At 48.5% G+C, this 26,833-nt stretch overlaps 3 protein-coding genes across 3 annotated transcripts in view; 2 read left to right on the top strand and 1 right to left on the bottom strand.

Moving 5' to 3' along the window:
• Positions 1 to 8,551, top strand: part of ERLEC1 (endoplasmic reticulum lectin 1) — an 8,654-nt gene extending 103 nt beyond the window's left edge. Inside the window, 14 exon segments of the mRNA XM_041474179.1 lie at positions 1 to 178; positions 615 to 719; positions 807 to 887; positions 1,314 to 1,391; positions 1,933 to 1,996; positions 3,052 to 3,092; positions 4,779 to 5,002; positions 6,093 to 6,222; positions 6,536 to 6,697; positions 6,991 to 7,050; positions 7,145 to 7,269; positions 7,808 to 7,885; positions 8,088 to 8,163; positions 8,305 to 8,551. The exon segment at positions 1 to 178 is cut by the window's left edge and continues 4 nt beyond it. Coding sequence (XP_041330113.1) covers positions 1 to 178; positions 615 to 719; positions 807 to 887; positions 1,314 to 1,391; positions 1,933 to 1,996; positions 3,052 to 3,092; positions 4,779 to 5,002; positions 6,093 to 6,222; positions 6,536 to 6,697; positions 6,991 to 7,050; positions 7,145 to 7,269; positions 7,808 to 7,885; positions 8,088 to 8,163; positions 8,305 to 8,376 — 1,474 coding nt within the window. The 3' untranslated portion in view covers positions 8,377 to 8,551.
• A 5,750-nt stretch (positions 8,552 to 14,301) lies between these two features.
• On the top strand, positions 14,302 to 17,170 carry LOC121357059 (toll-like receptor 2 type-2). The gene is made up of 2 exons (XM_041474017.1): positions 14,302 to 14,774; positions 14,814 to 17,170. The coding sequence occupies exons 1-2, from the start codon at positions 14,302 to 14,304 to the stop codon at positions 16,924 to 16,926; spliced, it is 2,586 nt and encodes an 861-aa protein (XP_041329951.1). The 3' UTR covers positions 16,927 to 17,170.
• A 3,372-nt stretch (positions 17,171 to 20,542) lies between these two features.
• On the bottom strand, positions 20,543 to 22,489 carry GPR75 (G protein-coupled receptor 75). Its single transcript, XM_041474008.1, has one exon. The coding sequence runs from the start codon at positions 22,340 to 22,342 to the stop codon at positions 20,831 to 20,833; it is 1,512 nt and encodes a 503-aa protein (XP_041329942.1). The 5' UTR covers positions 22,343 to 22,489; the 3' UTR covers positions 20,543 to 20,830.
• Between the last annotated feature and the right edge of the window lie 4,344 nt (positions 22,490 to 26,833).

Below are 26,833 nucleotides of genomic sequence, written 5' to 3'. Positions count from 1 at the left end.
GAGCCCGGCCCCGGCCCCCCGGAGGGGCTGCGGGCTGCGGCCGCCCTGCCCGGCCCCGGCGCTGCTCTGTGGGCTGCTGGCGGCCGTGGCCGCGGTGGCCGAGGGCGGCCGAGCGCTCCCGCAGCTCAGCGACGACATCCCGTTCAGGGTGAACTGGCCCGGCACCGAGCTCAGCCTGGTCGGTACCGCGCCGGGCCCGCCCGGAGAGGGGCCCTGAGCTCCCCGCCGCACAGGGGGCTTGGGTGGGGCTGGTCCGGCGCCGGAGGGAGCCCGGCAGCTGGAGAGAATCCCGGGGGATTCTGTGCCGAAAGCGGCGGGGGGTGGCTGGGGCTGGGGGCTGGGGTGAAGGTCTGAAATGGGGAGCAGGAGTGAGGGGGCAAGGAGCGGCTCGCGGATATGGACGGGATCGGGGATCGGGCTGGAAGCAGAAGGTGCAAAGCGAAGGCAGCAGCGAGCAGCTCCCAGCCAGCTAAACCACCTACCCCCAGTCTTGTGGTATAATTAAATCCCAGGAAATACTCTGGGGCGCCGCTCAGGAATTCAGGGTGTTTGTCATGGGTAGCATTAAAAAGCACTAAAAGCCTGGCTGATGCGTGGCTTGGTTGTTTTCTCAGCCGACCACCGGTGTCTTGTACAAGGAGGACAATTATATCATCATGACCACTGTGGATAAAGAGAAGTACAAGTGTCTGCTGCCGCTGATAGCCAGTGGCAACGAGGTGAGTTCAGGCGAGTTATTGTGTAAATATAATAGCTGAGTCTTTGCTCTGTCAGTTTTAATATCATGAGATGTCCTTCTGTTGCAGGAAGAAGAAAAGGACTATAAAGGTCCTACTCCAGGGGAGCTGCTGGAGCCTCTCTTTAAGCAAAGCAGCTGTTCCTACAGAGTATGTTACTTTTGTTCTGTTCATTAAATGCCAATTAAAAGGTTACAGGCCAGTGCATGTCAAGGTTTTAGGGTAGTAAATGAGATACTAATACAGTCTGAAACAAGGTCTTTACAACTTTATGCCATAATATAGCTGACAAAATTCTGTGTGATTAAAGATGTCAGAATTCAGATAAATGGGTTGCTGTGGTAGCAGTTAAAAATACAGATTTTTCTTTTTAATTTCTTTTTTTTCCTTTGGTTAATCTGTGTGAAAGTCAAGGAAATCTTCTCTGCTGTTTTGTTTGGCCAACACTGAGACCACTCGCTGCGCTCTTGTTTTTGAGGATGCTCCAGCATTTTGCTGCAAAAGCCAACATTTGGGTGGTTTTGTGGCGTGTAAATACACCTAAAGATAATTTTTAAAATGCATTTTATTTCTAAGATTGAATCTTACTGGACTTACGAGGTCTGCCATGGGAAACACATCCGTCAGTACCACGAGGAGAAGGAAACGGGGCAGGTAGGCTGCTCACAACCCCTTCCCCACTGGCACGGTCCGGCTGAACTCCTGCAGCAGACTTGAATTGTTGTGATCATTTAGCATGATTCCGTTTTCTGCATGCAGAAAAACTGCATCTTTATTGTACAGGACGTGTTTTATAGCATTATCAGAAGGCACTGTGTCAGAGCTTACTGGCTGACAACACACGCTTAGTTCATTGCTCAGTACATGGTATTTTGCATGTCTATTCTGTATTTTTAGTTAGTTTACATACTTTTTTACTGATTGTCATGAGACAGATCTCTTGTTATTACAGATGCCACTTGTTCTTCACTCTAGAAGTAGATTGTGGTGTTGAAGAACTCTCATTCCCAGAATTGTTTCGTATTGGAACTTGCAAGCTGTCTGCACTTAGAAGTGACAGACTAGCTTTGGCACTTTAGCAGAGCAAGGCCTGATTTCATAAGGCCTTTCTTCTATAACTTCTTTTATCTGTTTGCAACATTGAATTCCCTGAAAAAACTTGGAAAGTGGTAACTGATGTTTGTTCTGATTGTAGAAAATAAACATCCAAGAATACTACCTGGGAAATATGATAATGAAGAACTCGCTGTCAGAACCAGGTGTGTTTTAAATTATTTCATTCTGCTGATAATGAATTTTTTGGGTTTTAATTATTCCTGCCTGACCAGTTTGAGAGCTTTTTTTCAGGGAACCTGGCACAGATCCTCAGAAATATCCAAGTGCCTAGAGTGGGACTTGGGTGGAAATGAGGTCGCTGAGCCCCAAGCTCAAGGAGCAGTTTAGAGTAGATTTTTGGAGCATTTTTTGCCTGCAGATTAGTTCAAAGAAGTCTTCCAAATCCACAGACTAAGTGTTCATTCAGGGTTGATGGAAAGAACAGAAACAGACTGGAAAACCATCACCTAGGCTGGGGTGTTTGTTTCATTCTAGGCTAGTGTGTGTAAGGCAGACACCTTTGTTTCCCTAGAAGCGATGAACTGGAACGCTGCAGTCTTTTGGGGGGGATTTAGTGCTGTTCATCCCACTTCTGGATCTCTGGCTGCAGCCCTGAGTTAGGGATCTTAGTCCTGGAAAGAAGCAGGGCTTCAGAAGGTTCCTTGTTTGGCCTTTCTGGGAGGGTGGGTGTGGTGTCTGTGCAGAGCACAGAATGTTTGATTCGAGTCACCCATTTTGTGGGGCTGGGTGTTGAAGCCAGATGGGACCTCAGGTGACCTCAGGTGACCATAGCTGAGGCTGTCAGGCTGTTGTCCCTCTGCCCTTCCTGCTTAGGTGGCAGATTGTGTCCTGTGTCCTTTCCCTGCTTCCTGTCTGGCAGCTCCTGCTCCTTCCAAAGCACCTGCCTGTTTCCTGTCCAATTCCCACCCTTCCCAAGCAGCTGCAGTGACGTGTTCTGCAGCTCTGCCTTGGTGTCAGGGCTGGATTTGGCCTGTCCTGCCAGCTCCAGGTGGTTTTGTGATGAACTGACGTGTGTTTTGCTCTGTTTGCTGCGGGCCTCAGATCACTGGTTATTTCCTTTCTTTCCTCCTTTGCACCTGCAACTGGCTCTTGGCAGTGTATAAAGCAAATACACAAACCAGAAAAGCTTCTCTGTGAAATTCCTTTTTTTTTTTTTTTTCAAGTGCACAAACTTACCTCGTTCTTAATTATTCCCTAGATCAAGAAGAGAAGGAAAATTCCAAAGATGGTGCAAAAGAGGCAAGTGAAAACCATCTGTTTTAACTTCTGCCATCAATAGTGGAGGCAATTTATATATCATCATAGAATCCCAGAATGGTTTGTGTTGGAGGGGACCTCAAAGATATCCAGTGCCACCTGCCATGGGCAGGGACACCTTCCACTATCCCTCATCCAGCCTGGCTTGGACACTTCCAGGGATGAGGCAGCCACAGCTTCTCTGGGAAACCTGTGCCAGGGCCTCCCCACCCTCACAGGGAGGAATATCTTCCTAATATCCAATCTAATGATAAGATGATGTAATTAGTCCCCTCCCAAAATGAATATCAAGAAATGGAACTGTTTCTGGACTGCACTTCTCTTGCTTTTAATTATCAGTCACAGCTCAGAAAATTTATTTAGTCTTGCTGCTCAAATTACTTATTTACACTTACCAAAGCCCTGCAGCACAAAATCTCTGAGAGATGGAGCTGACTTGCTGAGCCATCCCATAGTACTCTGTGCTTCCCTTTCCCCTTAGAGGACTTCCCCACTGGTTTGGGCCCCAAAACTCAACTCTTGAGCTGCTGATTCTATAGCAGAGCAATGGGAGTACCTGAAGCACTCTGGAGTTTGGAATTGGTGAGAGCAGGTTTGACCTTATTGCCAGTTCCCCTTGATTTTCACGTTGAAATGAAGTTTTTGTGTCTGTGGCCTTTGGGGTAGCCCAGGGTGGTGTTTGTGTAGTGTTCTCAGCAGTACCCAGGCCTGAGGAGCATTTTGGAAGTCATGTGGGGGCAGAAGAGGCCTGTTGTGGTGGCAGTGGCAGCTGTGCCTCTTGGAAAGCCAAGAAAACAAAGTGTTTTTGCAGTGCAGCTTCTTGTCCTTCATCTTCAAAGGAAATGAATTATTTTATTGCCTTTTTGTTGGGCGGTGTTTATGATGCACTTGCCATGTCAGGATTTCCTGGAATCTCTTATCAGGAAAGGGCATGTTGGTTCCTTAATCTCGTGAGTGTCTTCACTCGTGGTGGAGCGGTGTCTGGGAGGAGTTGGTGGCCTGGGGCGGGGTGACGTGGCTCAAAAGCCAGAGCAGGTGAGGGGCAGAAAGGTCCTGCATCCCTGGGGTGTCCTGACCCCAGGAAACACCCCTGTCTTTTAGCACAGACCCCTGTCTGTTCAGCACTGAAAACCTTCAGCAGCTCAAGCAACATGGGTAGAAAAGAGTCAGTTTGTGGGTTTGGGCACTTTGGGAAGCCGGGAACTCCAGCTGCTTCCAGGATAGAGATTTACCACTTTTGGGAATTAATGTCTTAGAGAGGGAGCTGGATGAAACACGAAGGAACAAACCTGAAGGGAGCAGACTGGAAGGTGTGATAAAGTGGGATTTATATTGTATACACATTAACTTTGTGAGCCACAGCCACCAGTGCTGTGGGATCCTCTGGATAAGGAGCAGCATGGGCTGGGAATGCTGAGAAGTAGTGCAGATGGCCAGGTTGACTTTGCAGGGGTTTTTTGGGCCTGGTGCTGCAGGTGATGAGCCTGGCAGACCCAATTTGGGTGAGCACCAGGACAGGTCTGGATGTTGCAGGAACACTGAAGAGCCACACAGGGTCTGATTTTAACCTGGTAATGCTGGCTCTGCACACAGGAACAAGATTTTTTTGTTTCAGAGCAGTCTCAGGAGCTCTGCTGTGGTTGTGACCTGTTCCTTTCCCTCACCCAGATCCCCACAAAGAACATCGAAGGGCAGATGACGCCCTACTACCCCGTGGAGCTGGGCAATGGCACTCCCTGCAGCCTGAGGCAGAACCTGCCCAGGTCCAGCACAGTGATGTACATCTGCCACCCCGAGGCCAAGCACGAGATCCTCTCCGTGGCAGAAGTCACCACCTGTGAGTACGAGGTGGTGATCCTGACCCCGCTGCTCTGCAACCACCCCAAGTACAGGTACAGTGCCCAGATACACTAAACACAGTGCCCTGAGCACTTCTGTCTCCTCTTAGTTTGTGATTTCTTCATCTCCATGGTATTTGAAGACTGCAGATACCATATGTGTACGCTTCAAAAGTCTATAAAACCAAAAAGTATCTTCTCCAACCATAACCTTGACCTTGACTTTAGCTCCTCCCAACATGAGGAGCTCTCTAGAAGCCATTTCCTTATGGAGAATTCACAAATTCAGTGTTATTTTCCAAAAATGAAGTGTAGGCTTCTTATTTTCTCCCCTTCCCTGAACTGTTCCACCTATCTGAGGGACCCCCTGAGTCTTTGGACCTTCCAGGGGGTGTAAAGAGAACTGCAAAGGGAATGTGCCATACAGACAAGGGGGGATAATGGACAGGATTCCTGGATTTACACAGATGTTGGAACATGGGAGTATTTAATCAGGGATCTGAAACAGGCCACAAGGCCCGAAGGCCAAATCCTGCATTTTGTAAACACATGGCAGTTGGAGTTACTAAGTGCTAAAAACATTTTTAATGTTTGGTATCCGCTGTAAATTTTCTCATGTGGATGGGTTTGGCCATACTCTGTTACCTGCTGCGCTTATCTGTGGCACTGTTATCTGTTTAATGTGTGAGTCTTTTAAGCCCCTGTAGCAGTAGGAAAAAAGCACAGAAAGTACGCAGGGAAATTGTTCTGTTGCTTGATAAGGATAAAATCTGGAGCTGCTGCCTGCTTCCAAAGGGTTCCAGGCCACCAGCAGGAAAAACTGAAAATAAACACACAGGATCATCATTCCCCCCCTGATGTCACCTTGGTAAAAAAGGAAAGGTGGAGGTGGCAGCCTGGGAATGCTGCCCAGTAACATCACAGGGATCACAACCCAAACTCCAAGTTCAGTGCCCTTTTTTCCTGTTGTGTGTTCCCAAAACAGCCCTGAGCAGTGCCTCAGCTTCTGGGGCTTTCCCTGTACACCTGGCATCTCATCCAGGGATGCACCTGCACCACCTGAGCAGCTGCAGATGCAGAAGCTCAGAGCACTGAACTGATTCCTGTACTCGAAGGTGTAACATGTTCTTACCTTGCTGGGCAGGTTCAGGGCTTCCCCTGTGAATGACATCTTCTGCCAGTCCCTGCCAGGATCCCCACTTAAACCCCACAACCTGGAACAGCTGGAGAAACAGCAGGAGATGCTGAAGATGCCTTTTAGGAGGGTTAAGGAGGTAGGATTTGTTTCATTTACTTTCCATTTTTAAGACATTTTGTACGATGATGTCAGTCTTTCATTGGTCTTTAAGGTTGTTGAAACCATCTGTAACTCACCCTGTTTGGAAGGAAAACAAAGCAAGTGTGGGCAACTGATTTAAATTTTTGTAGCCTTTGTAGCCTACAGTTCACAAATGTGTGAAGATTTTGAGTGGAATTTTCTTTCTTTCAGCTAAAATTGCCCAAAACAGCCAACCTGATTCAGTGTTCAGTAACTTCATATAACTTGTAAGACTTTGTAGGGGACTTAACTGTATCCTTTAATTGCAGGAAGAAATGCCTTCAACGAAGGAAGAGAAATTCTCTTCCATCCACAAGCCTGTGGCTGTTGGGAGCCACCAGCTGTTAACGGTGGGGACAACCCACATCTCCAAACTGACCGATGAGCAGCTCATCAAGGAATTCCTCAGTGGGTCCTACTGCTTCCATGGGGTGAGCAGCAAAGCCACATGGAAAAAAGCTGTGTGGAGTACATCCTAATTTGTGTACTTGTTTAGTTTTTATCTTTAACTTTTCTGTTGAAATTTAGTTTATTTGAGCAGACAGTAAAGTGAAAGTTGGTAACAGAATTAGCATTGAAATATTTTCATTACCTAACAGATATGGAGTTTTACAGCTGAAACAGCTGGTTTAAGGTCTAGGGGGAAAGGATGAGTTTGTTTTGGGGTGTTCTGTTTGTTTTAGGGGTTGGTTCTTTCTAACACTGAGGTTGTTCCTCTCCCCAGGGCGTTGGCTGGTGGAAATATGAATTCTGCTACGGCAAATATGTCCACCAGTACCACGAGGTGTGTTCAGAGAGTTCTGTTAGTTCCTTTAAGCTCCTGTTAAGAAAATACAATCCTCTGGACAGGGTGTAGTGATCAGCTTTTCCTGTTTTAGGATAAGGAAAGTGGCAAGACCTCCGTGGTGGTGGGTACGTGGAGCAAGGAGGAGCACATCGAGTGGTCGAGGAAGAACGCGGCCAGGACCTTCTACCTGCGAGAGGATGGCACCCAGACAGTCAGGTACCAGCCAGGCTCTGCCCTGCTCTCACACCTGGGACACAGGGCCCAGCCCTGTGAAATTTGGGTTGTCAACAGATGAAGTAAATTGCCAAGAGCAGTCCAGCCAGGCTCTGCCCTGCTCTCACACCTGGGACACAGGGCCCAAATGTTGATAATTTGGGTTATCAACAGATGAAATATGGCAGAGCAGCATGTTCAGATTTACCCCCCAGTCAACATCACAAATAAGGAATTACCACAAATAAGGAATTCGGCGCTTCGGATGCGGCACAGAAAAATCTTTCAACACTGAACAACTCTTTGCCTCTGCAGTAACTGCAATACAACCCATTGTTATATAATAGTATAATAGCTACATAGAACAGTAGTATAATATATAGTATAATAATATATAGTATAATTGTATACTTGCTGCTGTTTGTTAGTATATTAAATACTTGATCAATGACAAGTGCTGGATCGCACCACTGAACTGACTGCTCAAAAAGTGTGTTTGATACTTCCATGCAAACTCTTCCATTCTGATCTTTTGTGGCAGGATGGTGTCTCATTTCTATGGAAATGGAGATGTTTGTGACTTGACAGACAAGCCAAGGCAGGTGACTGTGAAATTGAAGTAAGTGGACTTTTACAAAGTGATGTTTTCTGTCTGTTCCGTGGGTCGGAGGGGAAAGCTGCTGCTGTTGTCACAAGGCTCAGAGGCAGTATCTGTTAACTTAATAAAATGCTGCAGATAGCAGTGAAACACATGTTACTGTGTGCTTATTGCCTACCAACCTTATTTCCTACCAACCCCCCAATTTCTCCTCTATTTTCAGATGTAAAGAATCAGACTCCCCTCACGCTGTGACCATTTACATGTTGGAGCCTCATTCTTGCCAATACATCCTTGGGGTATGTACAGACACGCCCTGAGGTCAGGGCTGTGTAGTAGAGCACATCTCCAGGATTATGTTTAGCGTGGTCCCTCTCTCCCAGTGACTGTTCCCAGGATTCCTGCAGGGCTGAGTTCATGGTTTGGTCTCTCTGTTGCAGGTGGAGTCTCCAGTCATCTGTAAAATCCTGGATACAGCAGATGAATACGGGCTCCTCTCGGTGCCCAGCTGAGGACAACAAAGCCCCCAAGGCCAAATCCTGGCATTCCCATGGGAACAGTGTGAGCTGACAAAGGCCTCACCAGCACAGCTCTCCAAGCTGAGGGACTCGTGAACCACTTTGTGTATAACTATGTGTATATAAGAGCTTATTGATAAACTTTTAATGATTAAAACCTTGTCTTGCACTTCCTGCCTGGCTCATGTGTGGCACGTTCCCCCCTCGTTGATGCCATTGTTGAGGTGTAAATTCAACTCAGAAAAGGCACAAAAACAACTGAAACTTCAAGGGAGGAGTTCAGCTGCCAAAAGAAGGAAAAGGTGAAGCCAACACTTCCTGCTCAGGAGCCACAGCACTGCTCATGGTTTTCCTACTGTTCCTGCTTTCTCCCAACACCAGTGCTACCTCACTGTAACTGCTGGGAATTGTATTCTCCTGTCACTGTACCTCACCCCTCTTCAGCTGCTATTTCTGGGCTGCTTTCCCAGGACATTTAGTTTATTTATTTACATTTAACATTGTAGGGGCAATTATTTTGCTGAACATCCTTCCTGCCAGCAGGTCCATTTCCCCCTAGTGTGTCTACCTCGCCAAGAACATTTGGGAAGTTTTTATCTGCTTGCACTAGACGTTCCTAAAAGTAAATTGGGAGGGACCAGATAAGTTGAAATACTGCTGACAGGAGGATCTGAAGTAGATTTACATTATATTTTTGAAAAAGTTTGTAATGGCCAACACCCAGCAGAGCCTTGAATGTCTGGGGCTGTAGCAACAGTGTCTGGTCGGAGTGTGTTGGTCACTTCCCTGTGCCCACCACACTTCTCCTTTCTGCAGCCCTTGTGCAAGGCACAGGAATTTCTGATGGCTGCAGGCCAGGAACCTGCCAGCCTCGTGGCAGATGAGTGGGCAAATAATGCCCAAAATACTCCCCTGGGCTGCTGGACTGTTGCAACAGAACCTATTTTAGTCTCATCAAGCAGAAAACCCAAACAGCAGCAGCAGCGTGATTTGGCATTTAAATTGACTCTCACTGCTCTTGCTCATATCCCAGTTTCTGAGGCTCAGCGAGGTGACCGAGTGAGCTGGAAAGGGGAAAGAGTCTTTTACATAGATTATTTCCCCACAGAACAGTCTTGTACCCAGATTCCCTCATTCCCATCCTTCCTGCCTGCCAGAGGCATCAGCAGCCAGCACAGAGCAGGAAAAGATGGAAGCATTTCATCTGCTGCTGCCTGCACAAGGGGCTGGCTGGATCCCCTCGTTATGGCTCCGAGCTGCACAATCCCTTGGGATGGTTTTATATTGGATAAGGCTGCCCTGATGAAAGGCTGGAGCCACCCAGCTCTGGGCAGCCTCAGCATCCCTCAGGCTGTGCCAGGGAAGGGAACACAACACAGTCACTCTTCCTGCACGTCCCTCCTTGTGGTGATTAGATCAGAGGGCAAGCCAAGAATAATTATTTCGTGGAAGGTCAGAATTCCCCTCGTTGGGGGAACTCCCTACAGGAGGGGGAAGCACATCCCTGACTCAGAAGTCACAGCACCTGGTGCCCCCAGCAGCAGCTTTTGCCATGGTGTGACCAAACAGGCTCTTGGCAAATCCTCGACTCGAGGGTTTCCTCAAGGTGTTCCTCAGCCTCGACTTCCCCTTGCACAGGAAGCTCCAAGCTCACAGCTATTCCTGCCTGGAATCTGGGCTGCTCCAGCACCCACATCCACATCCAAAAGAAACAAGCTTTGCTCCCCTTCCTCTCCCATCCCCTCCTGACCAACAGCTGGCTTAGATTTGCTCCTACACCTTGAGGAGGTAGAGCTGTTTCACACAGACAAGTGCATTTCCAGGTCATAAATACCTGTTATTTTTATCCTGCACCTAAATCCAAGCACACCTTAATGAGAAAAGCTTCTGTTAGTCTGGCCTCCTAAAAGCTGGTGCTGATCCTCTTTGGATTTGAGCAGTTCCTGTGCAGGTTCAGCTCTCCTCCATTAATATTTCCAGTGCTCAAAAAACCTTTCCCTGCAGAGAGAGAAGAACAAGTGGCACATGATCTGTTTTGGGAATTAATGCACTGGTCCTGCTCTTGGCCACATGGTGTGGACCTTCCTTGCTCACTCAGACCTTTCTTGTGTCCTGCTCTTCCCTCAATTCCCAAAATAATAGGTTGCCTTAAAAAAAAAAAAAAAAAAAAAAAAAAAAAAAAAACACAGAGAGGGTGTTGGACGAAACAAATGACAGAATAATTCCAGCACAGAGAGTTGGTGGAATAACTGTGCTAGTACCAAAAAGCCATCTTTTTAACTCTGTCCCTTCCAACCATGATTGAGTCTCTGGGATTTTGGTGGCCCCTGTGCCAGGATGCAGCTGTCCCACCTTCCCAAAGCAAAGCACAGCCCAAGGCTCATGAGCAGCACCGCTGTATTCAGGTGGAGAATTGTCCATCTACAGGCCATGACCCCACACTGAGAGCAGGAGTGAAAATGTTCCCTGACATCCCAACTCATCAATTTCCTGTCCCTTTTATCAAAGCAGGTTGGGATCTGTCTGAAGAAGGGATGACTGTGGGGCAATTCCCAGAACCTGCCGCAGCAGAGAAGTGCCCGGTGAGACCAGACAGACAGCACAAACCACCTTGGGTTTTCCAGCCCCCGGGGCTGGACACAGGGGCCTCTGGGCTGCTGTGAGAGTTTCCAGTCACTGCTGGTTGCAAAAGAGTGGGGAAAAAACACAACTGGAAGCAATATAAAAGCAAGCTCTGGCCCAGTGAAAGGTCCAGGTAATAATTTAGAGTAAGGCTCTTACCCAGGTGTCCCACCTGACCCCAGGATGTGTGATGGCCTCTCCTCTCCACTCAAGCTGTTTTTACATTATTTTCTTTGAGGGAGAGGCAAAGGTGAAGTTACAGTTTATGTCATTTCATGGTTATGAGAAGTTTGAGTGACTTTGGTCATCAGCATGGGCTAACAGCACAAGTAACCTGAACTTCTGAGTTAATGAAGCCGGAGTCAGCTTTGTCTGGATCATTCCTCTGGCTCTGTTCTGTTTTTGACAGAGCACGACCACAGCACCAGGGTGTTGCTCCATTCTTTACTCTGTGTTCCCCAGGGAGCAGCACTCCAAGCTCCCTCAGCATTCCTGCAGTCTGTCCCTGCTGGATTGTGCCCAATCCATGCCCTCCTCGCTGAACTCGGTTTCCCACTTTTTCCCCCCACCTGTGATGCTGAGGCCGAGGCAAACCCTGGGCACGACGCTGTGATGCATTAAACGAGCAACTTCCACCTTTTATTTCCCCCTGGGGCACGGGTTGGGCAACGCCTGAGAGGGGCGAGAAGGGGAAAACTCGGCGGATTTCACCGGGGAGCATCATCTCCGGCACCTCCTCCTCCTCGTCCTCCTGTGCCGGGCACAGGGCAGGGGCCAGGCTGGGCGGTCCCGGGTGCCCCAGCCCGGCCCGCTCCGCTCCCGGCTCCACAAAAGGCACCCGGGGCAGCACAAAGGGAGGGAGGAGCGCCCAGGAGAGCAGGTACCGCGGGTCAGAGGGATGGCAGGGCGGCTGGAAGCGAGGAGAGAGCTCTGGGATAATTTGGCGATGCTTTTCAGACCCCGGGGGTTCCTGCGGGATGTGGGGTGCGCTGGGGGAACTGCTGGCACAGGGGGACAGAGCTGGGAAGTCACTGATGTCCCTTCCCTTCAGTTAAACCTGGTGGGCTGTTGCCACATTTCTCTTCACAGAGAAAAGCAAGGCACAATTCTTCCCAAGAATATTTCTGAGATTCACATTCTCTGAACCTCAGAGAAAGGGAAAACACAACTCTCATCATTTGCTGTGCCTGTGTTGTGCCAAAGTAGGATGCAATAAGGAGATTGTTTACCCAGAGTGAGGATGTTTTGTTTCCTTGGCCTGTTAGGACCCAAAGTGTGTGTGTGTTGGACACACAAGAGTCAGGAGATGAGTGCAGGTATGTGCAGAGTGAGTGCTTGGCAGATTCAGTTTAGATGACATGTATATGGTATAGTATAATAAAGTAATTAATTAGCCTTCTAATAAGATGGAGTCAGATGCATCATTCTCTCCCCTTCGTCGAGGGATGCTCTTGCAGTAATAGTGGGCAGCAAAGGGGACAGTGGTGACACAGGTTACTTATGGTTGTGTTCGAGGGTCCCAGGAGGAGGGAACAGATGAGAATCTTGACTCCATGTTTCAGAAGGCTGATTATTTATTATATTATGATATGATATGATATGATATGATATGATATGATATTATAGTGCTATACTAAAACTATACTAAAAAAAATAGAGAGAAAGGATTCATCAGAAAGCTGGAAAAGAAAGAAAATGAATGATAACAAAAGCTCGTGACTCTCAGAGAGTCCGACACAGGCAGATCTTTGGTTGGTTATTAAGTAGAAACAACTCACATGGACCAATCTAAGATGCACCTGTTGGGAAACAATGTCCAGACCACATTCCACAGCCATTAGATAGTTAATTGTTTACATTTCCTTTCTGAGGCTTCTCAGCTAGAATAGGAGAAAAATCCTAGCAAAGGATTTTTGTAAAAATATCATGGTGGCAGTTACTCACCTGCCTTTGCAGGGAACGCCTCGGAGCAGCGGGGTCAGGGGCTCATGACAGAGAGCCGGGGCAGCGACGTTCCCGGCACTGGGAATGCTGCGGGGCACTGGGGCAGTGACCTGGCCTGGCTGCCTCCCATATCCTGCTCCCAAGAAAACTTACTCCTACAGGTAAGGCCAAACAAATGGTCACTGGTAAATCCTGGGCAGAGCAAAGCTCCAGGGGCTGGGCTCAGGGGAAGATCCATGGTCACACAATTACGTGGAGCTCCCTGGGGCGTCCTGGGGTGGCTGAACAGGTTCTGGAGGGGGTCAGACTGACTTGGTTGTTGTGCACCGGGATGGGAGACAAAACTTGAGTCCCAGGGAGCCATGAAGGGCATTTCAAATTGTCTTGGTTTGAAAGGACAGGCGTCTGTATGGAAGAAAGGAGCCTCTCTTGAAACGGAAAATGCAAACCGCCTTCCTCCAAATTATTATAATTTTGAAATTAAGGGTGAAGATATGGGAGTAGGAATAACAGTTATTAGGAAAAATAAAAATGCAGTAATACAGAACAACACTGACAGAGTCAGAATAGGACCTGGCACCCTGTGGGTCAGGGTGGTGGCAGCAGTCCCATTCCATGGTGGCTGCAGCCCTCCTGCAGTGCCAGCTGTGGTTCTGCTGGAGCAGGGATCCTGTAGGAGGGTGGAGCTTTCCTCTGTAGGTCCAGTGGTGCTGTAGATGGGCCTGGTCTTCCTCTGGGAATCCAGTGGAGAAGAAAGCTGCTCCTCTAGGAATCCAATGGGAAAAGACTGCCTGTGGTGTTCCAAATGTCAGATTCTATCCAGGTGGGAATGCTTGGCTCCTCCCCCTGGGTGGAACATCTCCCAATGGGATGATGGAATTGTATCAGCCATGCAGGGACACTCAATGGCCCATTAACAGGAGAGATCTCCCTGGAGAGAGGATGGGTGTGGGAGAGATAAAGAAAACTGCCCAGTTAACAGAGGATAACTGCCCCACCTCTAACAGATGGCAACAGAACACACAGCCCCGGCCACACCTTGCATTTCCAACCTAAGAGACAATTTTTGCAGGGGGAGGATGGTATTGCAGGGGCTGCCTGGGAAAGAAAAGAAAGAAAAATTCAGACTTTATCTACCAGGACCTCCAATGAATAGTGCTCTCCTTCAAATAATTCTGTGACACTCTTTCTCTCTAACTCTGAAGTAAGAGAAGTGTTTTATTTTGCTGGATAAAAAGGGACTAATGGATACAACTAATGAATCAGTTTCTGGACTTCAAGCAAATTTGGATTATTTTTAAGGGTATTCATTAACATATTATAATGATGGATTTAACATTTCTTTTCTCCAGGATGAAGATCCTTCCTGGCTGCCTTCATTTCTACTTCATTCCCTTCTTACTCAGCCAGGCCCATGGATTCCTAATGTGGAGAACACCTCCAGCCTTCCTGGTTTATAACTACTCCTATTTAAACCTGTCCTCTGTCTCAGAAGCACGAGCTCCCAAAACAGCAAGAGCTCTCAATTTCTCACACAATGTCATTGAAAATATTATCAAGGGAGACTTGGAAGGATTTGACTGGCTGGAAGTTCTGGACTTTTCCTACAATCAGATCAGGGCTGTTGAGCCTGGAGCATTCCAGAGTCTGCTCAGCCTGGTTTCTGTGGATTTATCATTTAATGATGAGAAGCTGCTTCTGTCAGATCTCCCACCCCACCTGAAGCTCTCACCTGCTGGCAAAGCTCCGAGGTCTTTGCAGCTTTCCAGGAATTCTGGCAGATCCTCAGGGGCTGCTCTGGAGCCCTCTGCTCCTGCAGAGGAGCTGTCACGTTCTGGAGTTCTGTCTGTCCTGCAAATCCTTAGCCCCAGGCTCAGGAGAAGCCCAGGGAATCTTCTTCGGAGGGGAGAGAGGAACACAACAGCCCTTCCCACAGCCACAGCTGAGCCCACCCTCTGTGGAACTCCCATCAACGGGACACTCAACCTGTCCCACAGCAACCTCACCCAGGACGAGCTGATGGTAAAACTGGATGAGAATCTCTGCCAAGCTCAGCTGGACAGGATTTTGGAGCTTGACATCAGTCACAACAACGTGGAAATGGATCTTCTGTCACTGTTTTCCCTGTTCTTCCACATGGAAAACACGCTGTCCATTGATGCCAGCTCCAACAAGTTAACCATTAACATCCTGGATCCAGAATTCTTCTGTGAGTTCCCATCCCACCAGCTTCTGTTCCTAAACATCAGCAACAACCCCATTAACAGCCTGTTTACGCTGTGCCTCCCTTCCAGCATCAAGGAAATTGATTTGTCCTTCACCAACATCAGCCAAATACCCCCAAATTTTGCTAAAAAATTGCTTAACTTGGAAAAACTGTATGTTCAAGGAAACCACTTCATCTACACAGTGTTCTCAGAAAGCGGTAACACACTTCCAATGTGTGTCCCTCCCCCTGGAACTGTACACATCAATGCCATCTCCTTTGTCAGGAACGAGGCTGGGACACCCATTGAAAGCCTTCCAGAGAAAGTGAAACTCCTGGGAATGTCCAACTGCTCCATTGTGGAGCTGCCAGAGTGGTTTGCTGACACAGTGGAAGAACTGTTATTTCTGGACCTCAGCTGCAACCACATTTCTGTACTTCCCAATTTCCCCCCCTCCCTGCAGCATCTCGACATCAGCAACAACGACATCAAAGTCATCTCCCCCAGTCTGAAATCCCTCTCCAACTTAACAATATTTAGGATTCAAAATAACAAAATTATGGGTGTACACACGGAGTTTTTTCCATCAGCCTTAAAAAAATGTGATCTTAGTAAAAACAAAGTGAAGGTGTTGTCCTTAACTTCTGCCCTGGAGAAGCTGGAACACCTCAACGTTTCAGGGAACCTGATCACGCGTCTGGAGCCTGCCAGCCACCTTCCTGCACTGACCAGCCTGGACAGCAGCCACAACCTGATCCCAGAACTGCCCGATGGCTTTGGGGCATCCCTCCCAGGGCTCAAGTACTTTAACCTGTCAGGGAATAAGATCTCCTTTCTGCAGCGTGGCTCTCTCCCAGCTTCTCTGGTCGAGCTGGACATCAGTGACAACGCCATCACGACCATTGTGGAGGCCACGTTCGGCCCGCTGACGAGCCTCAGGCTTCTGACTGCCCAAGGGGAGCATTTTTTCTGTACCTGCGACCTGTACTGGTTCGTGAACATCTACCTCCATGAGCCCCAGCTGGAGATCAGGGGCAGGCGGGCCATGAGGTGCAGCTTCCCCCCGGAACGCCGGGGTTTCCCGGTGGGCAGCAGCCGCCTGACGCTGCTGCGCTGCTCCCTGGGTGTCCAGCTGGCCGTGACCGCTGCTGCTGCCAGCCTGGCCGTGCTGGCCCTCACCGCGCTCTGCTGGCGGCTGGACGGGCCCTGGTACGTCAGGATGGGCTGGTACTGGTGCATGGCCAAGAGGAAGCAGTATGAGAAGCGGCCAGAAGACAAACTCTTCGATGCCTTCATCTCGTACAGCGAGCACGACGCCGACTGGACCAAAGAGAACCTGCTGGAAAAGCTGGAAAATGACGGGTTCAGGATATGTTACCATGAGAGGGATTTCAAGCCAGGGCATCCTGTGCTTGGGAACATTTTTTACTGCATAGAGAACAGCCATAAAGTGCTTTTTGTTCTTTCTCCCAGCTTTGTGAACAGCTGCTGGTGCCAGTACGAGCTGTATTTTGCCGAGCACTGGGTCCTGAACGAAAACCTGGATTCCCTCATCATGATTGTGCTGGAAGATCTCCCACCCCACAGCGTCCCACAGAAATTCAGCAAACTCAGGAAACTGCTGCGAAGGAAAACTTACTTGAAGTGGAGCCCTGAGGAACACAAGCAGAAAATGTTCTGGCATCAGCTAAAAGCTGTCCTAAAAACAACCAACGAGCCGCTCGTGAGAGCGGAGAACGGATCTGCTCTGCAAATGCAGGAGCTGGAATGAGACCCAGGGAACTCTGAAGGCTGTGCCTGGAAAACCTGTGGTCAGATAAAAGCATTTACCTCCTGCAAAAGCTGCTCTGATGCCCAGGGCTTTGTCTGCATCAGTCCCAGGAGAGGCTCCCAGGGGGACTGCAGCACACTCGTTATTCCCTCTGATAAAGAATCCTGAAGGGAAGAGACCCAAGAACTGGTAAGAAGCATCCTCCTGGATGCTTGAATTTGTCCAGCTATTCCCAGCATTTCTTTAAGTGCTGTGGGTGTCACCTGAAAGGAAGAACTGCTCAAGTCATGCTGCATGTCCTTGCTGCCTTCCTGAGGTGGTGGCAGTGAGAAGCGGTGTCTTAGGGCTGGACTAAAGATTCCCAGTTCTGGGAGAGCTTAAGGTGGGAACACGCCCTGTGTGCAGGTAAGAGAGCTACAAACCATGCTGGTACACAGGGAGCAGCTCCTTTCTGTGCTTTGGCAAGAGAAGAGTAAAGATTGACTCAATTTAGCCCTCTGAGAGAGGCTAAACCCACTCTGCTGCAGACTTTGGGTTCAGTGACTGCTGGAAGAGATAAGACTTGAAAATCTTTTGTAAATTCAGAATAAAATATACAGCCAGACAGTACAAAAAGGACCAGCTGTGTGTGGTGGTCTCTGCTGTTAAATGACTGGGGTGAGCTTTGTTTAATCACAAATCTCTGGGGAATGAGCAAGTTCTGTATATTATTGTTTACATTTAGGAAAGTTCCACCTCACACAGTCACCCTGACCCATTTCCAATGGATTCAGCACTACCTCTACATGGTCCTTGCCCTCACCTAGTGCCACTGGATAATTTTATTTATTGTACTTGGGAAAAAACAAAAGAAATTCAGCTGATCCAACTTTCACACTCAAGGGAAATCAACAGAGTGTTGACAGAAAATAAACACCAGGTGAGGACAAATTATTTGGTTTAGCATGATTTGGACTTGCTCCTATGATGAGCAAACACAAACAACTTCCCAGCAGAAAATCCCCAATCCAGGAATGCAGCATGTTTGGAACACAGACTCTGAAAAGGAATTGGCTCTGCTGTGACAAAACAACACCAATACCAACCTATTTGCTGCCAAAAGGGGGAACATGCAACAAACATCTCCACTGGCAGAGATCCCTTGGAACACAGTGCAAACCCACCTTTCCTCAGCAAAATGATTTGGCATTATCAGCTTTGAGGTTTTACATATTAGGATAAAACCCACAGTCCTGCAGGCCAGCAGCTGAAAAAGCCAACTCTTCACCACAGAGATCTAGGGCTTAAAAAGACTGTGAATTATAAAAATATTACAAATATTTTTGCTCATTTAAGCAACCAGAAGTCATTTGTTAATGAGATTAATAAGCCACAAGTAATTAATCAGTTGTTTTTCTAATAACCTTGATGTTTTCCTCTTTCTAAACCACTCAGTGGTCACATTTCTCACTTCCTCTCTTCCCACACATTTTCCACCTCCACATTCTGCTGCTTCCCTCTCAATTCCACTGCTGCTTGTTAACCTTGCAGTGACTCTTTACTGGAGCTTTACTGGAGCTTTGCTGGTTCTGTGCTCAGCAGGCTTCTGATGGAAGAGACTAAGGGAAAAAAAGAGAAAAGTTACACTCCAAAAAGAGTCTAAACCAATTACTTTATCAAAAATTTGACTATTTCAGTCAGCGATTCACTGCAAAGTTGTACCTGCTTTCAAAGTCCAATCTGGATTTCCTACAGCCATGAACCTCCCACAAAACAGCTATTTAGTATACAGCTGCAACTGTAAAAGCAACTTAAATGAGGTTTTGTTCCTCCTGCAGATTAAAAGGTGGTGGCACTGTGACACTGTGCAGATTAACACCAATATTAATTACACAGGTAGTGTTAAGGGCACAGCTGGCACCAGGAGTCAGAGAGCAAACTGCAAACAGCTTTGATGGGATTTCAGTTCTTTTGTCACACAAAGGCAATAAAACCTCCTGCTTGGCCCCTTCTTGCTTTACTCCCACATGAAAACTCAATGCAAATGTTTTATGAGGTGAGAGTGGTTTAATTTTCAAACATGTGATGAAGTTCATGTGATCTAATGGCACAGGAGAAGTTGCACATACACACAGCAAACCTCCAAAACTGCCTCGTGTGTATTTTACCCTCCAGTACAATTTGTACTGAAGAGAAATTCAAATACAGAACAAGATCTTTCCATTATCTTTTATACTTAGTTTAAAAAGAACCACATTATTCATTTAGAGAAAAAAAAATCTGGGCAGAGAGAAAAGATTTATGGAAATAATTTCCACTTCACATTTGTATTAGAAAGTTGTTCACACTGATTTTATTGCAAGAAAGCTGGTTTGAATTATTCAGAATTAATTAATATTCAGTGTTAAACAAAGAACAGTGTTCCAGGAGAATCTTGAGAACAGTTTAGTTAACAAAAAGCCTGAACCAACAACGCACAGACAGCAATGATGTGGACATTTTTTGTTTCTAAAGTAACAAATCACGTTCCCATCACTGTCATTTTCCTGAAGATGTGGCACTTTGCTATAGCAAGGCATCAAAAGCCTGTGGCACAATTATTCTGGAGACACTGAGGCTCTGCTGAAGTCCACAGAAGCTGAAAGGTGATTGTTTGTTTGGAAGAGATCTGGCCACTTAGAGCAAGAACTGTCAGGAATTTAAATGCCCCTGAATTGTTCTCTCTCCCAGGGAATTCCCACAATAAGAAACAACACAAAGGGGTGACTTTATAAAAAAAACACTTAACTGCTGTTATTTGCTCTCTGTGTAGACCAACAGACAAAATTTCTAAGCAGACAGATGAACTCAAACTGATGTCAGACTTAACAAAACCTCAAAAACTTGTCATTCTGGTTTTGAAATGTTAACAGCTGTCAGTTCTGACTGTCAGGAATAGCCAAAACCCAATTTATACAAAGTCATGGGCAAAAGAGCAAGCAGCAACACGACTCTGTGCCTGACAGCTGACCAGTCAGGGAATTCCAGAGGTGACTGTACTCCTCCTGGTCTATCAGTCACATAATATTGCAAAATTCATCTTTATCCTCAAGTAATGAAAGTAATTAGGTAGTGCATGGTAATTTCTATCAAATGTAAAACACTTCTCCAAATTATTTTGGGATGCAGAATGCCACCATCATTAAAATCAACGCCCAGCAGGTATTAATATAAATACTGCAGAGGCTTATCCCAGTGCCCACTTCCCAAAGTTCCTCCCCAGTGGAAATACAACACTGACTGAACAAAGCCTTGTTCCACTTGAAGAAGCCAAAACTGAAATCCTGAACTTCAGCTGAGTTCATAGAAATTTTGCCATTTACCTCGACAGAAGCAGGGTTTCACCCTGTGAAGAAAAGGACTTTTGTTATTACTGAAAAACATTGATTCTTCCAACTCCTGCCAAGGGAAGAGTTTAAACTCAAATACTACCAAGCATCTCCCCAGTTCTTCCTTCCTGAAAATACTTATTTATAAAACTTGGCTTTATCATAAGATGGTTTGGGTTGGAAGGGACCTTAAGGATGATCCAGTTCCATCCCATGCCACAGGCAGGGACACCTTCCCCTGTCCCAGGTTACTCTGAGCCCTGTCCAACCTGGCCTTATGACATAATGAACCACACAATCAGGGCATCTAGGTTTGTTTTTTTTTTTTTTACTTGCCCAGCAGTAAAACTTAGCAACAAAACCACCCTCGTGCAACAATTCCAAATCTCAAATATCCCCCTTGCTGGCTCTCCACGGGAACTCCAGAGCGCGTCAAGGAGGCGCCAGCCCCGCGTTTGCTTCCAACGCAAACGGGACACGCTGTTTCTATTCACTGGCGGCAGCATCAAGGAGTTTGGCGCAATTCCTCCCTCTGGAACGGCTGGGTGGTGCCGAGGCTACACGGAGGGCAGCGGGATGTGCCTGGCGGGAGCGGCGCCGCCGGAGGGATGGAGCGCGGCGCCGCAGGGCTTGGCGAAGGCGAAGGCGGAGCCGGCGGGCTGCAGGCTGTGCGGGGAGCTGCCCTCCGCCGAGGGGCTGCTGTTGTACACGCTGTAGTAGGGCTCGATCCGCGTGTTCATCGGCGTGGAGCTGCTCTGCCCGTAGTGCTGCTGCGGCCCCGCCGACGCCTTGGGGCTCAGCACGCTGTCCTTGGAATGGCTGGCAGCGCATGCCTGCTCCAAAGCCTTCTTCTGAGGCTTCGGAGACAACATGTAGGCCGAGTTGGTCTCGTGGTGGGACGACTTGTTCCTGTTGACCTCCAGGCTGCCTTTGCCCATGGCTCGAAGCCTCGTCTTGTGCTTGCAGCAGAAAAAGACCAGGGCCGCGTACTGCAGGCACCAGAGCATGCGTCTCCGCAGCCCCGCGCTGTTGCGGGAATATATGAAGGGATTTAATCCCGACTTGAAAAAAATGAGGGTAAACCCACACAGCTCGAACTGGTAGAGCACAAAGCCACCGCTGCCGGACAGCATGTCCTGCACCAAGGAGATGGCCAGGGGCAGGCAGCACACCAGGACGGAGAGCACGATGACCACGCACGTCACCACCGCCTTGGAGTCCTTGGCCGTGGCCAGGTTGACGGCCGAGGCCAGCGGGAGCCGGCCGACGAGCTTGGCGTGGCCGTGGGGCGGCTTGGTGCAGCTCTGGGTCCTGTACAGAGCGGGCACGGCCCCGGGCCCCGCGAAGGGCTGAGCCCTGGGGGTGCCCACGGCCGGAGGGCAATTCCTCGCCCGCGCGTTCCTGCGCAGGGCCCGGGCGATCATGGCGTAGGACACGGACACGACGGCCACGCAGCAGATGAAGTCGGTGACGTAGAGGTAGAGGATGAGCTTGCCCTGCCCGCTGGGCAGGCTGGCCATGGGCAGGCAGAGGCGGGAGCCGCGGGTGCGCAGCGTGGCCAGCGTGGCCAGGGTGAAGCTGGCGGCCCAGAGCAGCAGCGTGAGCAGCAGCGAGCAGGGCGCGGAGGCGGCGCGGTGCGGGTGCTTGCCCAGCACCATGCGCAGCCGGTGCAGCGCGATCACCGCCACCGTCTTGAGAGACATGATGATGAAGCCGGAGCTGGTGAGGTGGAAGGTGAAGCAGAAGGTGCCGGGCACGCCGCGGGCCGGGCCGAAGAACAGGACGAAGGCGAACATGGGGGCGGCCACACCGCAGATGAAGAGGTCGCAGAAGGAGAGGTTGAGGATCATGAAGTCGAAGTCGGTGCGGAATTTCCGGAGGGCCGGGTCGAAGAAGGAGAGCAGCACGATGAGGTTGCCGTAGGAGCCGAGGCAGAAGACGAGGGCCAGCAGGGAGGCGCAGGCGGCCAGCGTGGCGGCGTGGGTGCCCTCCCGCAGCTCCGCGGGGCCGCTGCCGTTCGCGCCCAGCTGCTCCGCGGGCCCGGCCGGCAGCCGCGCCGAGCCGTTCATCGCCGCCCGGCCCGGTCACAGCCCGCTCATCGCCGCCCGGCCCCGCCACAGCCCGCTCATCGCCGCCGCGGGGCTCCCACCTTGCCTCTTCACCGCCCCCTCAGGGCTCCCGCCCGGCCCCCTCACCGCCCGCTCACCACCGCCTCAGCGCTGCCCGCCCCGCCATGGCGCCCGGCCCGGCCCCTCCCCGCTCCGCTCCCGCCGCCGCGGCGGGGCCGAGCCGGGGCGGGAGCGGGGGCAGAGCCGCAGCCTCCCCGCACCGCCGGGCACGGGCGGGCCCGCCGGAGGCGGCTCCGAGCTGGCTGCAAAAAGCCGCGCTGGCGCTGCGTGCTCGGGGAGCAGCGGTGATGCGAGCGGGTGGAGCAGCACAGAGCGTGGTCTGGAGAATCACAGAAGCGTTCGGGTGGGAAGGGGACTGCAAGACCATCCCTGCCATGGGCAGGGACACCTTTCACTAGCCCAGGTTTCTCCAAGCCTGATCATGGACATTCCCAGGGATGGGGTAGCCACAGCTTCCCTTGCCAGGGCCTCACCAACCTCACAGGGAAGAATTTCTTCCTAATATCCAATATGAACCTACTGTCCTTCAATTTGAACCTTTTCTCCCTTGTCCTGTCCCATGCCCTTGTAAATAGTGTTGCCACATCTTTCCAGTAAGTTTTCTTCAGGTACTGAAAGGCTGCAATTAAGTCAGGCTGAAGCTTCTCTTTTCCAGGCTGAACAATCCCAATTCTCCCAGCAGAGCTGCTCCATCCCTCTGATCAGCTTGGTGCCTCCTCTGGACTCGCTCCAACAGCTCCTTCCTTACCAGGACCCAGAGCGGGATGCAGTGTTCCAGGCAGGGTCCACCCGGAGCAGAGGATCTGTGCTGACTGTGCACCAAGAAATCACCTGCCTCAACCCAAAACCTGTTCAGCATCAACATCAAAGCTCCGCATGCTGCTCCTGCCCTGCTTGCACTTCTGCATCCCTTTCCTGAGCCGGCTCAGTGGGGCCAGGGTGCCCTTTGTGTTTGCTCAAAAGCACAGGACCTGAGGCAAAGCACCTTCTGTGTTCCCATGGGGAGGGAAAACAATCAGCATCATTTCTTTATCTGTTAACTGCCAACTGCTATCACAAATACAGTAGTGATGGAGAGTGTTGGATAGCTGAGCATTAAAGGGATGGGTTTGAAGTACTTACAGGGACGTGAGGGTGAGGAAATGCTCAGTGCACGTTCTCTGAGGCAGACACAGCTAAAGGGCCTCCATGGCACTGGAAATCCAGGTGGAAAAGAGCAAAATCCAGCCAGGCAAGGCACAAAAGCATTATGAAAATACAGCAGAGCCAGTATTTCTGACTTATGCATGCACTTATCTTACATTCGTTATGTATACATTAATCTGTTGTTTTAGTAACCATCCCCTACCCCAGGTGCTTTGTAGAACCATCCAGACACAAGAAAGTGTGCAAGTTTGATACCTGAAAGCTTCCCAGTGCCACCTGCCTATTTTTCAACACATTCCTTTCTAAACCCCAGAGCAATGTTTTTGTAACCCTCTGGCTGGTGAGCCTTGCCCTGCTAAACACGCTCCCCGTGGCAACGGGGGTGGATTTGTTCTTGGGGGAAATGCCAGCAGCTGGCTGCAGCAGTGCCTTGCAGCCTGAGCAGGTGCATTTTGGCTTGATTTTGTCCTTAAACTGGCTGTGTACAGGAGGGGGAAGGTTCAAAACCCAAAACACGGTTTTCTGTGGCTTCAAATTATGTCCTCTCTCAGCCTGGCTGTCTCTTTATTTTCCCTTACTTGTATTTTTGTTTGCAATCGTAGTTAATTTGAAATCTGTGGGTGAATCTTGGCCCTCCTGAGTAAGAGTTGCTTTTTCATTGACAAACTGGATCTCCTCCTTGAATTTTCTTATTTATAAACATTAGAGGACGCTTAATTACGGGATTAAACAAGAGTGACAAAATGTTAGCCTAATGCAAGAGTGGGGTTTGGGTGTTTTACCCCTCTACAGTTATTACCTGTGGCTTGAAATGGAGGGGAAATTGTAGCTGGTTCAAGGCTGCAAGCCTTAAACATCCCAGCAGAAAATGAGAAGTGATTGTTCTCAGGGAGCAAGGGAATGAGCTGAGGCAAAAAGGATCTCCACGGGAGCACAAAGCCCTGCTCTGCCCCTGTGGCACAGCAAAGTGTCTCACTAGTCCATCCCTTTTAAAAAGGGGACTTTTTAGCTTTTAAAAGAATTACCAAAGTTTGGGTGGAGGAGAAAAGTAGTAGAAGAAAGTGTGTTTTGCAAGGTAGGAATCACAAGAGCAAAACTTGCCTTGCACAAGATACAAGGATATTTACTCTTTGCAGCAGTCAAGGCTTTCCTTAAACTTTAATTCCTTAAATTACTTTAAAAGCACTTAAAAATCCAGTGCTCTCTAGACATATCAAGCTTCTCATTGTTCAGTCTTGGAGTTCCTATTGTATAAGGAGAAACAATGTTCCCAAGGCATTTTTGACAACAGTGTTCTTCTACAGATATTTGCTGGAAATTACTTTTAATTGTTAAAATCTGTCCTCATCTCAGCTGAAGATTTGTATCTTATGATTTTAACAAAAGAGTTCTAGGGAAAAGCAGCTGGAATAATAAAAGGGGAAATTAACCCAGAAAAAAAAATACAAATAAAAGCCAGGAGAGAATAAATAAGAGTAGCAGTGAAAAGCTTTTAACAGAATACTTTCAGGGTGAACTCAGCTGGGCTTCTACCTGGACTTATTGTAATATGACTGCACTTATTCCTAGAACAGATTTATTGGGTTTATTGCTGGCTTTCCTAAGAAGCCAGTCAGAAATGATGGCATCTCATATTCCCAAGGGAAATGTGTGTCCATCTCCAGCTGCAGCAGTAAAATCTGCTCACTAATATTCTACATCTTGCAGAGTTTGTCTTTGACATTAAACCAGGCTGTAACTACCACTGTACCAATGCCCTGAGGACCTTGCCTTGGATTAACCACCTGGAACCCCTTCCTTGGAGTAGGGATTCCTCTGCCTGCTGGCAACTGGGAAGTCTAGAGCAGGCTGAGGTTAAATCCCTCTCCTTTCATTAGAAATTCCCAGAAGTTGCCTTTAAGTTACTGCAGGATGCTATGAGGATGCAAAACATAGCAGCTGGTAACTCACAGCAGCGTTAGAGTTAAAATCTTCCCAGGACAGTGGCCAGCAAACCCTTCTGCTGCCACAGGGCTTTATTTTCCCCCTTGCATCTTACCAGATTATTGTGTTTTCCACAGCCCTAGGGAAAAGGGAGCTGGAGGCTCTGCTGCAGGATTCCAGGAAGCCTGAAGCTGTGGAAGGAAGTGTGAGACTGAGCAGGGTGTGGGATGCTGGGGATGCCTAACTGTGAAAAACTGACAGGAGACATCATCATATCATCCAGTGTACCCAGCACAGCAGTCCCAGCAGCCTGGGAAAGAAGTGAGAAGGGGGAAAGGGAGATACCTGGACATAACAGGAATACAGTCATAATACACCAGAAATAAGGAACTTCATCCCTTTGCCTTTTTAATGAAAACCCAAATCCATCAATTCATGACCTTGTTATCAACACAATCCATCAACGCTGAGACTGTGGTCCCACCCAGAAGCACAGGTTAAAAGTCTAATTTGCCTACTTGGAAATTTCCTTATATATCAAAATAAGCATCAAATATACCCACGGGGAGATCACACCACTTAATGGTCTAGCAAGTCACTGAGCAGTAAGTCACTGGCAACTTGAGTGCTTAAATACCAAACCAAACCTCCAAAAAATCCAACAAAAATCCCCCAAGCTCAACAAAACAAAACACCTCCCAAACCTCCCAAATTCTGCCTTACATCTTTGCCTTTCTTTGATGCTTCTCCATGATGGTCACAGGTTATCTGTGCAGTCTGACAGGTGGTCACTAGAGATGTTGAAGCTATCAAACTGTGCTCAAGATATTTTTCCATCTTCTTTCCTGTTTCAAAGGGAAAACTTCTCTCTTCTCATGCTACAAGTCTCTCCCTCTCCAGACTGAGGCACTGACAGTATATCTTGACAGCTTCAGGGAAGAGACAGTATAGGACATCAGTGATGAAAGTTCAGAATTCAGGATGTGGGTGTTGCTTGGGGAAAGTTAGGGAATAAATCCAGTAATGCAGTTGTGGTATTTGGTGAAGATTTGGTGGTAAAAAAATTGTTCCTGCATTTTCAGGACTAACAACCCTTCCCTCACCAAAACTCAACCAGGACAAGTTTGCTCACACTACCACAGGTGTATTTTATCCTATAGAAATGTATTTTGAATATTTTTCTGTATTTACCAGGGGATCTCTTTGGATAAAGCAATTTACTGTTGATTTATAAGGTGTTGGGAATTAATACCACTCCTGACTAGAGCATGATTCCCAACAGTGCACTGAAACCTCAACCAATTCCAGCTACACCCCAACTAAAGAAAAGAGATTGCCAAGTACAGCACAAAGCAGCAGAGC

Source organism: Pyrgilauda ruficollis, unplaced genomic scaffold (assembly GCF_017590135.1).
Source record: "Pyrgilauda ruficollis isolate IOZ18807 unplaced genomic scaffold, ASM1759013v1 scaffold31, whole genome shotgun sequence".
Lineage (NCBI taxonomy): Eukaryota > Metazoa > Chordata > Aves > Passeriformes > Passeridae > Pyrgilauda > Pyrgilauda ruficollis.
Note: the sequence above shows the minus strand (reverse complement) of the source record. Positions and strands in the feature narration are given on the sequence as shown.